This window comes from Macaca thibetana, chromosome 20, assembly GCF_024542745.1.
Source record: "Macaca thibetana thibetana isolate TM-01 chromosome 20, ASM2454274v1, whole genome shotgun sequence".
NCBI lineage: Eukaryota > Metazoa > Chordata > Mammalia > Primates > Cercopithecidae > Macaca > Macaca thibetana.
In genome coordinates this window covers 41,934,801-41,948,315 of record NC_065597.1, presented here as the reverse complement: position 1 = coordinate 41,948,315, position 13,515 = coordinate 41,934,801, and the positions used below count along the sequence as shown (strand labels likewise).

The window sequence follows — 13,515 nt, the reverse complement described above, 5'->3', positions numbered from 1 at the left end:
CCTGTGGGTGCAAAGCACTGTGTTAAGTGCTGGCACAAATAACAAAAATGGGAAGGCCACGCTGTCCTTGAGTTGCTCACAGATTTTTTTTTTTTTTTTTTTTTTTTTTTTTTGAGACAGAGTTTTGCTTTTGTTGCCCAAATTGCAGTGCAGTGGTGTGATTTCGGCTCACTGCAACCTCCGCCTCCCAGGTTCGAGCAATTCTCCTGCCTCGGCCTCTACAGGCATGTGCCACCACACCTGGCTAACTTGGCATTTTTAGTAGAGATGGGGTTTCCGCATGTTGGTCAGGCTGGTCTCAAACTCCCAACCTCAGGTGACCTGCCCGCCTCAGCCTCCCAAAGTGCTAGGATTACAGGTGTAAGCCACGTGCCCAGCCTAGATCTTTTTATTTTATCATTATTGGTTTATTTTGAGACGAGATCTTCCTATGCTGCCTGGTCTCAAGCGATCCTCCCACCTTGGCCTCCCAAAGTGCTGGGATCGTAGGCGTGCACCGTGGTACCCAACCTGTTTCATACCTGTTTGTGGAAAGAGGGGATGTGATAAATCAGGGCTTATGGGGTCATTTTCAGCTGTGGGCACCATGGTACTCAGGTTTCTGTTGATCCTATCTGATGCAGGTATACTGTGTTTGAAGGATCTGAAATCCCTTGCTGGGAATGAGAGAATGGCATTCTTGTGTGATTGTCCCCACCTCCAGCCTTGCTTCCAAGGACCTTCTCCAGGGAGTAAGGTTGGGGGTGAGACCCAAGTCTAACAAGGTTTAGATAGGCGTGCCACTGTTGAAAAACTATTGATACTTAACTGTTACGTAGAGATTTATTTTCTTATTACTTTTATTTTGGTGCTTATAAAAATGCAGTTTTTTTTTACAGTAAAAACTGGCTTTTTAAAGTCTTCTGGCCAGGTGTGGTGGCTGACGCCTGTAATCCTAGCACTTTGGGAGGCCGAGGTGGGCAAATTTCCTGAGTCCAGGAGTTCAAGACCAGCCTGACCAACATGGTAAAACCCCATCTCTACTAAAAACACAAAAATTAGGTGTGGTGGCATGTGTCTGTAGTCCCAGCCACTCAACTTGGAAGGCTGAGGCCCAAGAATCACTTGAACCTGGGAGGTGGAGGTTGCAGTGAGTCAAGATCACGCCACTGCACTCCAGCCTGGCAACTGAGGGAGACTCTGTTTCAGAAAAACAAAACTAAATGAAAATAGAAATAAAGCCTTCCTTTTTTTTTTTTTTTTTTTTTTTTTTGAGACGGAGTCTCGCTCTGTTGCCCAGGCTGGAGTGCAGTGGCGCGATCTCGGCTCACTGCAAGCTCCGCCTCCCGGGTTCACGCCATTCTCCTGCCTCAGCCTCCCGAGTAGCTGGGACTACAGGCACCCACAACCGCGCCCGGCTAATTTTTTGTATTTTTTTAGTAGAGACGGGGTTTCACCGTGGTCTCGATCTCCTGACCTTGTGATCCGCCCGCCTCGGCCTCCCAAAGTGCTGGGATTACAGGCGTGAGCCACCGCGCCCGGCTAAAAGCCTTCCTTAAGATTGTAGTAATGGGCGGTGGTGGGGTGGTGGGATAGAGGAGAAAAAAAAAAAGAAAAGGAAAATAAAGTGTTCTTAACTGACTCGACTGGATGATTAACATGCTAGTTGGTCAGCCAGCCGGTGTTTAAGTGCCACTAGGGTGCCAGGAACACAAGTTATATTCAGCTGTGGTCTTCCACACTATCCAGTGTCTTCTGCAGCACTCCTTCAGAATCAAAACTGCGGCCGGGCGCGGTGGCTCAAGCCTGTAATCCCAGCACTTTGGGAGGCCGAGGAGGGTGGATCATGAGGTCAGGAGATCGAGACTATCCTGGCTAACATGGTGAAACCCCGTCTCTACTAAAAATACAAAAAACTAGCCGGGCGTGGTGGCGGGCGCCTGTAGTCCCAGCTACTTGGGAGGCTGAGGCGGGAGAATGGCGTGAACCCGAGAGGCGGAGCTTGCAGTGAGCCGAGATCACGCCACTGCACTCCAGCCTGGGAGACACAGCGAGACTCCGTCTCAAAAAAAAAAAAAAAAAAAAAAAAAAAATCAAAACTGCATCATTTAACTTAAGAAGGTATAACCACAGAGATACAAAGGAAGAGCAGTTCAACCCGTTTTTTTGTGGGGGCACATGCAAAAGTAAAGTACTCTCTGCTTAGCTTCCACAGTTACCAATTTTCAAATCCTCTTCTATTTGATTTCATCTAGTTCCCCTCACACTGTCTTTTCTCTACTGATTATTTTGAAGCAAATCACAGATGTCATAACATTTCATCTAAATTGGTTCTTTATGTCAGCTCGATAGCAGTGAGAAGCAGAGAAAAGTTCTGAGCAAGAGAGTTACATAAAGAGGTGGAGTTTAATTTCAGAGTTCCTTTTAAGCCACATCTTTGGCTGGGCATGGTGGCTCACGCCTGTAATCCCAGCACTTGGGGAGGCCAGGGTGGGTGGATCACTTGAGGCCAGGAGTTCAAGACCTGCCTGGCCAATATGGTGAAACCCTGTCTCTACTAAAAATGCAAAAAATTAGCCGAGCATGGTGGTGCATACCTGTAGTCCCAGCTACTCGGGAGGTTGGGGCATGAGAATGGCTTGAACCCAGGAGGCGGAGATTGCAGTGAGCCAAGATCATGCCACTGCACTCCAGCCTGGGTGACAGAGCAAGACTCTGTCTCCAAAAAAAAAAAAAAAAAAAGAATAAAAAAGAATAAGCCAGATCTTCATATATTTTAAGTGGATGACAGCCCAGCAGCAACATGTCTTGTTTAGCTTTGAATCTTCTCTAATAAATGTATATTTAGTTGAATTAGCACACACACAAAGCAAATAGAAATTTTTTTTATAGGCCGGGCGCGGTGGCTTAAGCCTGTAATCCCAGCACTTTGGGAGGCCGAGACGGGCGGATCACGAGGCCAGGAGATCGAGAGACGATCCCGGCTAACACGGTGAAACCCCGTCTCTACTAAAAAATACAAAAAAACTAGCCGGGCGAGGTGGCGGGCGCCTGTAGTCCCAGCTACTCGGGAGGCTGAGGCAGGAGAACGGCATAAACCCGGGAGGTGGAGCTTGCAGTGAGCTGAGATCCGGCCACTGCACTCCAGCCTGGGTGACAGAGCAAGACTCCGTCTCAAAAAAAAAAGAAGAAAAAAAAAAATTATTTTTATATACATTCTTGCTACCAATAAGTAGAATTCAAATTTAGGGATCCCTGAGCTACATCTATTAAATTAGCAATTTGCTTTTCTTTCTTTTTTTTTTTTTTTTTTTACATAATATGATTAAAAGTTATAGTTAAATTGTTGCACAAAGAAGTCACTGGGGCTGGACATGGTGGTCACGCCTATAATCTCAACACTTTGGGAGGCTGAGGTGGGAGGATTACTTGAGGTCAGGATTTCAAGATCAGCCTGGGCAATATACTGAGACCCCATCTCTCAAAAAAAAGCAGGTAAATTTATTTATTTATTTATTTTTGAGACGGAGTGTCACTGTCGCCCAGGCTGGAGTGCAGTGGTGCAATCTCGGCTCACTGCAACCTCTGCCTCCTAGGTTCAAGGGATTATCCTGCCTGAGCCTCCCAAGTAGGTGAGATTACAGGCATGTGCCACCATGCCTGGCTAAGACCTTGTCTCTACAAAAAAGTGAAAAATTAGCCATCTATGGTGGCGTGCACCTGTAGTCCTAGCTACTCAGAGGCTGCAGCAAGAGGATTGCTTGAGCACAGGAATTTGAGGTTGCAGTGAGCTATGAACGTGCCACTGCACTCCAGCCTAGGAAACAGAGTGAGACTCTGTCTCTCTCTGTCTCTAAGCAGGGGAAAAAAAAACAGTTGAAAACTAAAGTTGGGAAATATTCAAATAGTAAAATATACATTATTTTTAGCCCATGTACTGTTTTGGAATATCAGTGTGGTTATTTCACTTTTCATAGACAATTTGAGAATAAAGGTTATATAAATTTATATTACCCATTTTAAGAAATATTAGTTGATACGTTAAGTTTAAGTTGGCGTTATATATTTTCAGAGGAAAAAAAAAAAGCTTCCTGCTTTCTTTAGTCTTAGAGAAATGCTTTATTATAGTCTTTAAAGAAAGGCAGGAAGCAAGTCCGTCTGCTCCATAGCAAGTTCTACAGGTCATATAAGGGCTCCTTAGTAGTGTTTGTTAACGCAGCCATTGCAAGAAAGACATCTAAGCTGAGCATCTAAAAGCAGGTTTGTTTGTAAGTGCCTGGTGTCTGAAATGAACTCTTGTTTAAATCTTAGTATGCCCAGCTACTTCTTGACATAGTAGATTAAGTTTCAGGGTGAATTCCGTTCAGAATTCCTGGATATTTGTCTGTTCTCTCCAGCTAACTAAGCGACGCTTGGGGAATAGCCATGCAGATGGATGGGAACCCAGTTAATGGGGGCATGCTCCACCGTACCAAGAGGAATTATAATGCTCGTTTGTACTTCTGGCACTTCATGACTTTTCTTTTACCTACCCCATTCTCCATGTGCTCTATTCCAAGTACAAAAATCTAGTAGGCTTTCACTAAGGAAATTCCCCAAAAACATTTTCCCAACCATTGAGAGTTGGTCATTTACTTTTTTTTTTTTTTTTTTTTAAAGCCCACTGACAAGGAGCTGAGAGAGACTATAGCATTGCTGACAGCTCAACAGACTGCTCTGGAAATTATCGTCAACATGTGCTGCAATGAAGGTTTGTTAACAGTTTACATTTAGACATTTTCCCCCTGGGCCAAGAGGGAAACTCCCGTGGAGATTTTCTTAACTATTCCAGTTCTGCGTGGTTTGCCCGCTTCCCAGATCCCTCTGATGACGAATGGGAAGAACTTTCTAGCAGTGATGAAAGTGATGCATTTATGGAGAATTCCTTCAGTGAGTGCGGGGGACAGCTGTTCTCTCCCCTCTGCCTCTCCCATGAGGTTCACACTGCTCTCACCAACTACCTCATCCCAAAGAAGGTAATCCGTTTTCATTCTAGGCTTACCGTGGAGCGTGGGAAAGGCTTAAGCAAGGTATTCATTCTGTGTACAAAAGAAGCAAGCTCACACTTTCAGGTTGTAGATGGTGGTAAGATCTGAGACAAAGCTGAGCTAATAGTACTGGAAGTAGGTGAAAAGGTCATTCTATATGAAGCCTAACCATTTCACTTAGGAGTAATATTTTGGAATTATATAAGGGAATCATGTGTTAAATGACTACTCTTTAACTTTTGCTTTACTGCCTCTTTTAAATCTAGATTTTTGAGAAAACTGCCTTTCCAAACAGCATTGCAGTTGACCTATGTTCTAGGAACCCTACTTGGAAACCTTTGATTAGAAAGTAAGAACTTTTCTACTTTCAAGAACATTTGTCATTATTTTATTTTATGAAATGATGGGCCATTAAATAGAAGGTGCTGACTCCCCCTCAGACCCAGAAGTTTTGTTCCTGGGTATATATACCAGAAAAATACTGCCCATGTGTCCTAGAATACATGTTCATAGCAGTGTATGTCACAGTTGCCCCAACCCGTAAACAAATTTGTTGTCCATCAGAGTTAGAATGGTAAATATATTTTGGCAAAATCACTCAGTGCAATACATGCAGCAGTAAAAGGGATTTGAATTAGAACTACTCACAACTTGGATGGAGCTTACATTGTTGAACCAAAAAAGCAAGACATGAAAGAATACGCACACTGTGATTCAGTTTTTACAAAGTTGAGAAACAGGCAACATTGAACTATTTTGTTCAGGGATGCATACCTTGGTGATAAGCCTATTAAAAAAAAAAAAAAAGGGCAAGAAAATGTTTACCGTAAAAGTCTGTGTGGTGGTTACCTGTAGGTGTCAGGGAGGTGGGATGTTATAAGGAAGAGAGACAGGCTTTCAGGGTCCGGCAGTGTTTCTTTCTTTCCCAGGTGCATGGGTGTTGGCTTCATAGACTATTTGTTAAGCTCTCTATATATGTTGTGTACTTAACCATATATTTGTCACATTTCACAATTAAAAATAATTTTAGGCTGGCGTGGTGGCTCACACCTATAATCCCAGGACACTGGGAGGCCGAGGTGGGAGGATCACTTGAGGCCAGGAGTTTGAAACCAGCCTGCGCAGCATAGCAAGACCCCATCTCTACAAAGAAAAAAAAAATTACAAAAACTAGCCTGGCATAGTGGCACTCAGCTGTAGTCCTAGCTACTCAGGAGGCTGAAGTGTGAGGATTGCTTGAACTCAGCAGTCCAAGGCTTTCGTGAGCTATGATGGTGACACTGTACTCCAGCCTGGGAAACAGAATAAGAATTCTTCCTATCTGAAGAAAATTATAATTTTAAGGATGCTACCCTACATAGAAATTTTTCTAAAACAGATTCCTCATGACTCATTAATGAGTTGTATATCAGAGGGCGTGAATACTCAAGCAGTTTGATTTGGCAGATTAACGGTTACTTTACAATTCTAGCACTTATCCAGGCAGGAGGATTGTTTGAGGCCAAGAGTTCCAGACCAGCCTGGGCAACATAGCAAGACCCCTATCTACAAAAAATAAAAAACTCAGCCAGGTGTGGTTGCGTGCACATGTAATCCTGCTCCTTAGGAGGCTGAGGCAGGAGGATCACTTGTGCTCAGGAGGTTGAGGCTGCAGCGAGCTGTGATCACACCACTGCACTCCAGCCTGGGCAATAGAGCAAGACCCCGTCTGAAAAATGATAATACATTTTAGAAAACACAAAAAACAGTTCACCTTGTGATTCTTTGCTAACTGCCATAGATCGCCTTGTATTTATAGATATTTCCAGTCAGAACCTGAAGCTTAGACTAAAAGTTAATACTGAATTCTGATGGGCAACTTCTGGAGAAACAGACAGCATTGTTTCACTTCCTTTCCAGAATGAACACTATTCAGTGCAGAGCCCTCTTCTGTCTCCAGAGTCTTGTGTCCCTCCTGGATGTGGAGCACCTGGGAGGAGCCGCAGCCCTTCAGACACTTGCACAGCATCTGTCACAGCTGCTTTTTTCTCAACCAGGTAAATATTTAGGCTTTATTGTGAAAGACTACGCAGACAAAACAGAATTTTGAAGGGGCAGGAACTTGGATTTTGTAAATGTGTATTGTTTGTCATCCAATCTGCAGAAACCTTTCCCAGACACAGAAATCACATATTTATAGTTGCCCGGGGGTACAGAGTCAAAACGAGGTATGCAGGCAGCTCCTGGGCTTATAGTTTTCTTTTTTATTAAAATTGTTTGCATCTAGTTTTATCAGGCCAATCAAGGCTGAATCATAAACATCATAAAGGCCTCATTAAGGTATTTGGGTAATTCTTGACCAGGCGCGGTGGCTCATGCCTGTAGTCCCAGCACTTTGGGAGGCTGAGGCGGGAGGATCACCTGAGGTCAGGAGTTGGAGACCAGCCTGGCCAACATGATGAAACCCCTCTACTAAAATACAAAAATTTAGCTGAGCGTAGTGGCGGATGCCTGTAATCCCAGCTACTCGGGAGGCTGAGGCGGGAGAATGGCTTGAACCCAGGAGGCGGGGATTGCAGTGATCTGAGGTCATGCCACTGCACTCCAGCCTGGGCAGCAAGAGCAAAACTCCATCTCCAAATAATAATAATAATAATTGAGTAATTTTCTATTATTTTCTTCCCAGTTATAAGCATTTAAATTTGATTCATATATGTATGTAGTACAGAATTCAAAAGTTTATTAGAGGACAGAAACTGGAAGCCTCGCTCCTTTCTTCCACACCCAGTTCCTCTCTCAGAGTCAAGTTACAGTTACACCAGTTACTTGTGTATCCTTCCAGAGAGATTCTCCATATGTAAGAAAGCATGTGTATGTGGGCATGCATGCGTGTGTGTAAGGCAAATGGTAGAATACCATCCACACAATTCTACACCTTGCCATCATCTAATATATATATTTCTTCAAACACATTTGCATGGTAGGAGCTGAATCTCTAAGTTAACAGGTCTCTGATATGGATTAATTTCATATGCACACAAAGATCTATAGAGATACTGGAGTTAAATATTCTTTTAAATGACCTAGCTGTGAGTTTCACTTGGAGGAAAAAAAAAAAAAAACTAGCTGTACAAAGTCCGATGCATATTCTTCTAACAGATTTTCATAGTTCCTCATAGTAAAATCTTACTTAACTTGACTACATTAAACTATAGGAGCTCAAACCAAACAAACAAAAACAATAGAGACTGAGAGAGAAGAACAAGTGGTGTGTTGTATACTAAAGGAAAACTCTCCACGTTACTCCACCCAGCATCCATTGCTGGAGTGAGGGTAGCCTGGGAGGTGGGATTCTGCCCCTCTCTCTCAGCTGCTGAGGTTCCAGGTGTCTCTCAGGACTTTTGGGGGGTAAATGTGAAGATATTTGCTTCCTACGCTGACAAATAAGATAATTCCATTGTGTTACATGCAGTGTATTCTTCATATATTTTATCCTCCTTTTTAGACACAACATTAAGTCCAAGAACTGAACTCTTAAAAGATCAGGCCAGGCGCGGTGGCTCACACCTGTAATCCCAGCACTTTGGGAGGCCAAGGCAGGTGGATCACCTGAGGTCGGGAGTTCGAGACCAGCCTGGCCAACATGGCAAAACCCTGTCTCTACTAAAAATACAAAAATTAGCTGGGCGTGGTGGCAGGCGCCTGTAATCCCAGCCACTCGGGAGGCTGAGGCAAGAGAATCACTTGAACCCTGGAGGCGGAGGTTGCGGTGAGCCAAGATCGCGCCATTGCACTCCAGCCTGGGCAACAACAGTGAAACTCCATTTCAAAAAAAAAAAAAAAATCAAAAGAGAGTCACTTTTTACTAATACAAGTTTTTGTGTCAACATCCATTCAAATGTTGGTCCCCAGTTCTTTAGACATTTGTTTTACATTCCATCAAGTTCCTAAGAGGTGCTGTGTGTTTAATGGTACATGTTTTTCAAGTTCTAAATTAATCTTTAAAAATTAAGTAATTAAATGTTCAGAAACCCATAAATGGTTACTGAGCTGTCTCTGCCGCCCTTTCAACATTGATCAGTTAACAGGTGTAGCTTTCAAGTACTCCCTGACTGTGCATTCATTGGCTGGAATGATCCCATGAAAGCTGTGCCCAGCCATGCCCAGGACAGGATATAGTCAGGATATGGGCAGTGCTAGTCCCATTCCCATTCCAAGGCAGGACGGGACAAGCACTGGAGTACAAAGGCTCATCAGTGTGAGCAGACCAGATGATGGCTGTAGCTTTGTATTTGTCTTGCAACCTCCTTCTAAACCTGGAAGAGATCTGGATGATAAACGGGGAGGGAACTTTCCCCCACTTTTGCAAGCATTCTGGCTCCCATCAGCCCAGCAAGGTGTCCTGTGGGGTGGGAGTGAGAGGGCTGCTGTTGCTCATGCCCACCCCCACCAATTCCCCTGGGTAGAGGCAAGGGGCAGAGCCAGGCAGGGAGACCACAGCCAGAGTCCCAAGTGAGCAGGACCCCAAGTCTCTCACTGCTTCCAAGCCCTGCCTAAGCTCTAGGTAACCCTGGCAGCCCTGGTTCCACAAGCTGCCATCTCTCAGCTCTGGGCCATTTCTCAGTGAGAGTCTGGTCCAGGTACCCCAGGTCCCATCCCCAGGCAGCATGCAAAGTTTATTTCACTTGAAACAAACTCCCTGTGTGCCTGTGCTATAGTGAAAGCACTCAGATATGTTTCTCCTGGTTCTGATGGTTATTTGTGGTCACTGAGGCCAGCACATTTATTAACTGCAAAGATCACAGGAAAACCATCCCAAGCTGAGTCCTGGAGAAATAATGGAACGTTTCTGAATTGTGGGAAAATATAACTAAGCACTTCGATTTTAAATAAATTCCCATTTCATGTCTATTCTTGACATCATCTTTTTTTTTTTAAGGTTCAGGAATGTGACATGCTGCTAGGTTAAGAATGCTTTTGTGTATCCTGAGGGCCATGATGTTATTTATGTAGAAATCACCTACCACACATTACTGTCACAACAGTGATTTTGAAAATGTATTCACCTAACGACATGGGCTCAGTTACTTCCAGGGATTGGTAGTCTGAATTGGCCTTGCATGTGTAATGGGTTTGGATGGTTACTGCTGGGGGAAGAGGGCCATTACAATACCTCTGGGCTATCCAGCTTGCTTGGGGCCCATACTCATATCCCATCTATGGCCTTCGTATCACCTGACACTGGCATTTGGAGAAATGGAGAATGAAAATGACTCGAAAAGTAGTATCATTGTTATTTATTTTGGAGTAACAGAATATTTTCTTATCAGAATGAATTTGATAAAGGATAATTGCTTATATTTGCAGGTGATTTTTTTTTTTTCTCTCATTTGAGATAGAGTCTCACTCTGTTGCCCAGGCTGGAGTACAGTGGCGCAATTTTGGCTCACTTCTATTTCCGCCCCCTAAGTTCAAGCAATTCTCCTGCCTCAGTCTCCTGAGTAGCTGGGATTACAGGTACCAGCCACCGTGCCTGGCTAAATTTTTTTTTTTTTTAATACTTTAAGTTCTAGGGTACATGTGCACAACGTGCAGGTTTGTTACATATGTATACATGTGCCATTTGGTGTGCTGCACCCATTAACTCATCATTTATATCAGGTCTATTTCCTAATGCTATCCCTCACCCCTCCCCCCACCCCATGACAGGCCCCAGTGTATGATGTTCCCCTTCCTGTGTCCAAGTGTTCTCATTGTTCAATTCCTACTTATGAGTGAGAACATGCGGTGTTTGGTTTTTTGTCCTTGCGATAGTTTGCTGAGAACGATGGTTTCTAGCTTCATCCATGTCCCTACAAAGGACATGAACTCATCATTTTTTATGGCTGCATAGTATTCCATGGTGTATATGTGCCACAGTGGTTGAACTAGTTTACAGTCCCACCAACAGTGTAAAAATGTTCCTATTTCTCCACATCCTCTCCAGCACCTGTTGTTTCCTGACTTTTTAATGATCGCCTTTCTAACTAGTGTGAGATGGCATCTCATTATGGTTTTGATTTGCATTTCTCTGATGGCCAGTGATGATGAGCATTTTTTCATGTGTCTGTTAGCTGCATAAATGTCTTCTTTTGAGAAGTGTCTGTTCATATCCTTTGCCCACTTTTTGGTGGGATCGTTTGTTTTTTTCTTGTAAATTTGTTTGAGTTCTTTGTAGATTCTGGATATTAGCCATTTGTCAGATGAGTAGATTGCAAAAATTTTCTCCCATTCTGTAGGTTGCCTGTTCACTCTGATGGTAGTTTCTTTTGCTGTGCAGAAGCTCTTTAGTTTAATTAGATCCCATTTGTCAACTTTGGCTTTTGTTGCCATTGCTTTTGGTGTTTTAGACGTGAAGTCCTTGCCCTTGCCTGTGTCCTGAATGGTATTGCCTAGGTTTTCTTCTAGGGTTTTTATGGTTTTAGGTCTAACATTTAAGTCTTTAATCCATCTTGAATTAATTTTTGTATAAGGTGTAAGGAAGGGATCCAGTTTCAGCTTTCTACATATGGTTAGCCAGTTTTCCCAGCACCATTTATTAAATAGGGAACCCTTTCCCCATTTCTTGTTTTTGTCAGGTTTGTCAAAGATCATATGGCTGTAGATGTGTGGTGTTATTTCTGAGGGCTCTGTTCTGTTCCATTGGTCTATCTCTCTGTTTTGGTGCCAGTACCATGCTGTTTTGGTTACTGTAGCTTTGTGCTATAGTTTGAAGTCAGGTAGCGTGATGCCTCCAGTTTTGTTCTTTTGGCTTAGGATTGTCTTGGCAATGCGGGCTCTTTTTTGGTTCCATATGAACTTTAAAGTAGTTTATTCCAATTCTTTGAAGAAAGTCACTGGTAGCTTGATGGGGATGGCATTGAATCTATAAATTACCTTGGGCATTATGGTCATTTTCACCATATTGATTCTTCCTATCCATGAGCATGGAATGTTCTTCCATTTGTTTGTGTCCTCTTTTATTTCGTTGAGCAGTGGTTTGTAGTTCTCCTTGAAGAGGTCCTTCACATCCCTTGTAATTTGGATTCCTAGGTATTTTATTCTCTTTGAAGCAATTGTGAATGGTAATTCACTCATGATTTGGCTCTCTGTTTGTCTGTTATTGGTGTGTAAGATTGCTTGTGATTTTTGCCACATTGATTTTGTATCCTGAGAGTTTGCTGAAGTTGCTTATCAGCTTAAGGAGATTTTGGGCTGAGACGATGCGGTTTTCTAAATATACAATCATGTAATCTATAAACAGGGACAATTTGACTTCCTCTTTTCCTACTTGAATACCCTTTATTTCTTTCTCCTGCCTGATTGCCCTGGCCAGAACTTCCAACAGTATGTTGAATAGAAGTGGTGAGAGAGGGCATCCCTGTCTTGTGCCAGTTTTCTTTTTCTTTTTTTTTTTTTTGAGACGGAGTCTCGCTCCGTTGCCCAGGCTGGAGTGCAGTGGCTGGATCTCAGCTCACTACAAGCTCCGCCTCCCGGGTTTACGCCATTCTCCTGCCTCAGCCTCCTGAGTAGCTGGGACTACAAGCACCCGCCACCTCGCCTGGCTGGTTTTTTTGTATTTTTTTTAGTAGAGACGGGGTTTCACCGTGTTCGCCAGGATGGTCTCGATCACCTGACCTCGTGATCCGCTTGTCTCAGCCTCCCAAAGTGCTGGGATTACAGGCTTGAGCCACCACGCCCGGCCTTGTGCCAGTTTTCAAAGGGAATGCTTCCAGTTTTTGCCCATTCAGTATGATATTGGCTGTGGGTTTGTCATAAATAGCTCTTATTATTTTGAGATACTTTTCAGCAATACTTAATGTATTGAGAGTTTTTAGCATGAAGGGCTGTTGAATTTTGTTGAAGGCTTTTTCTGCATCTCTTGAGATAATCATGTGGTTTTTGTCTTTGGTTCTGTTTTTATGATGGATTATGTTTATTGATTTGCGTGTGTTGAACCAGCCTTGCATCTCAGGGATGAAGCTGACTTGATCATGGTAGATAAGCTTTTTGATGTGCTGCTGGATTCGGTTTGCCAGTATTTTATTGAGGATTTTTACATCAATGTTCATCAGAGATATTGGTCTAAAATTCTCTTTTTTTGCTGTGTCTCTGCCAGGCTTTGGTATCAGGATGATGCTGGCCTCATAGAATGAGTTAGGGAGGTCTCCCTCTTTTTCTATTGATTGTAATAGTTTCAGAAGGAATGGTACCAGCTCCTCCTTGTACCTCTGGTAGAATTTGGCTGTGAATCTGTCTGGTCCTGGACTTTTTTTGGTTGGTAGGCTATTAATTATTGCCTCAATTTCAGGGCCTGTTATTGGTCTATTGAGGGATTCAACTTCTTCTCGTTTAGTCTTGGGAGGGTGTATGTGTCCAGGAATTTATCCATTTCTTCTAGATTTTCTAGTTTATTTGCATAGAGCTGTTTATAGTATTCTCTGATGGTAGTTTGTATTTCTGTGGGATCAGTGGTGCTATCCCCTTTATCATTTTTTATTGCATATATTTG

General features: G+C 43.2%; 1 protein-coding gene across 3 annotated transcripts in view; it reads left to right on the top strand.

The window, feature by feature from the left end:
• Nucleotides 1-13,515, top strand: part of HEATR3 (HEAT repeat containing 3) — a 46,950-nt gene that overhangs the window by 15,061 nt on the left and 18,374 nt on the right. For all 3 annotated transcript variants that reach the window (XM_050774818.1, XM_050774819.1, XM_050774817.1), the window contains 4 exons: nucleotides 4,639-4,729; nucleotides 4,837-4,994; nucleotides 5,273-5,355; nucleotides 6,906-7,042. In XM_050774818.1, the coding sequence (XP_050630775.1) occupies nucleotides 4,639-4,729; nucleotides 4,837-4,994; nucleotides 5,273-5,355; nucleotides 6,906-7,042 (469 nt within the window). The remainder of the gene's footprint in view (nucleotides 1-4,638; nucleotides 4,730-4,836; nucleotides 4,995-5,272; nucleotides 5,356-6,905; nucleotides 7,043-13,515) is intronic.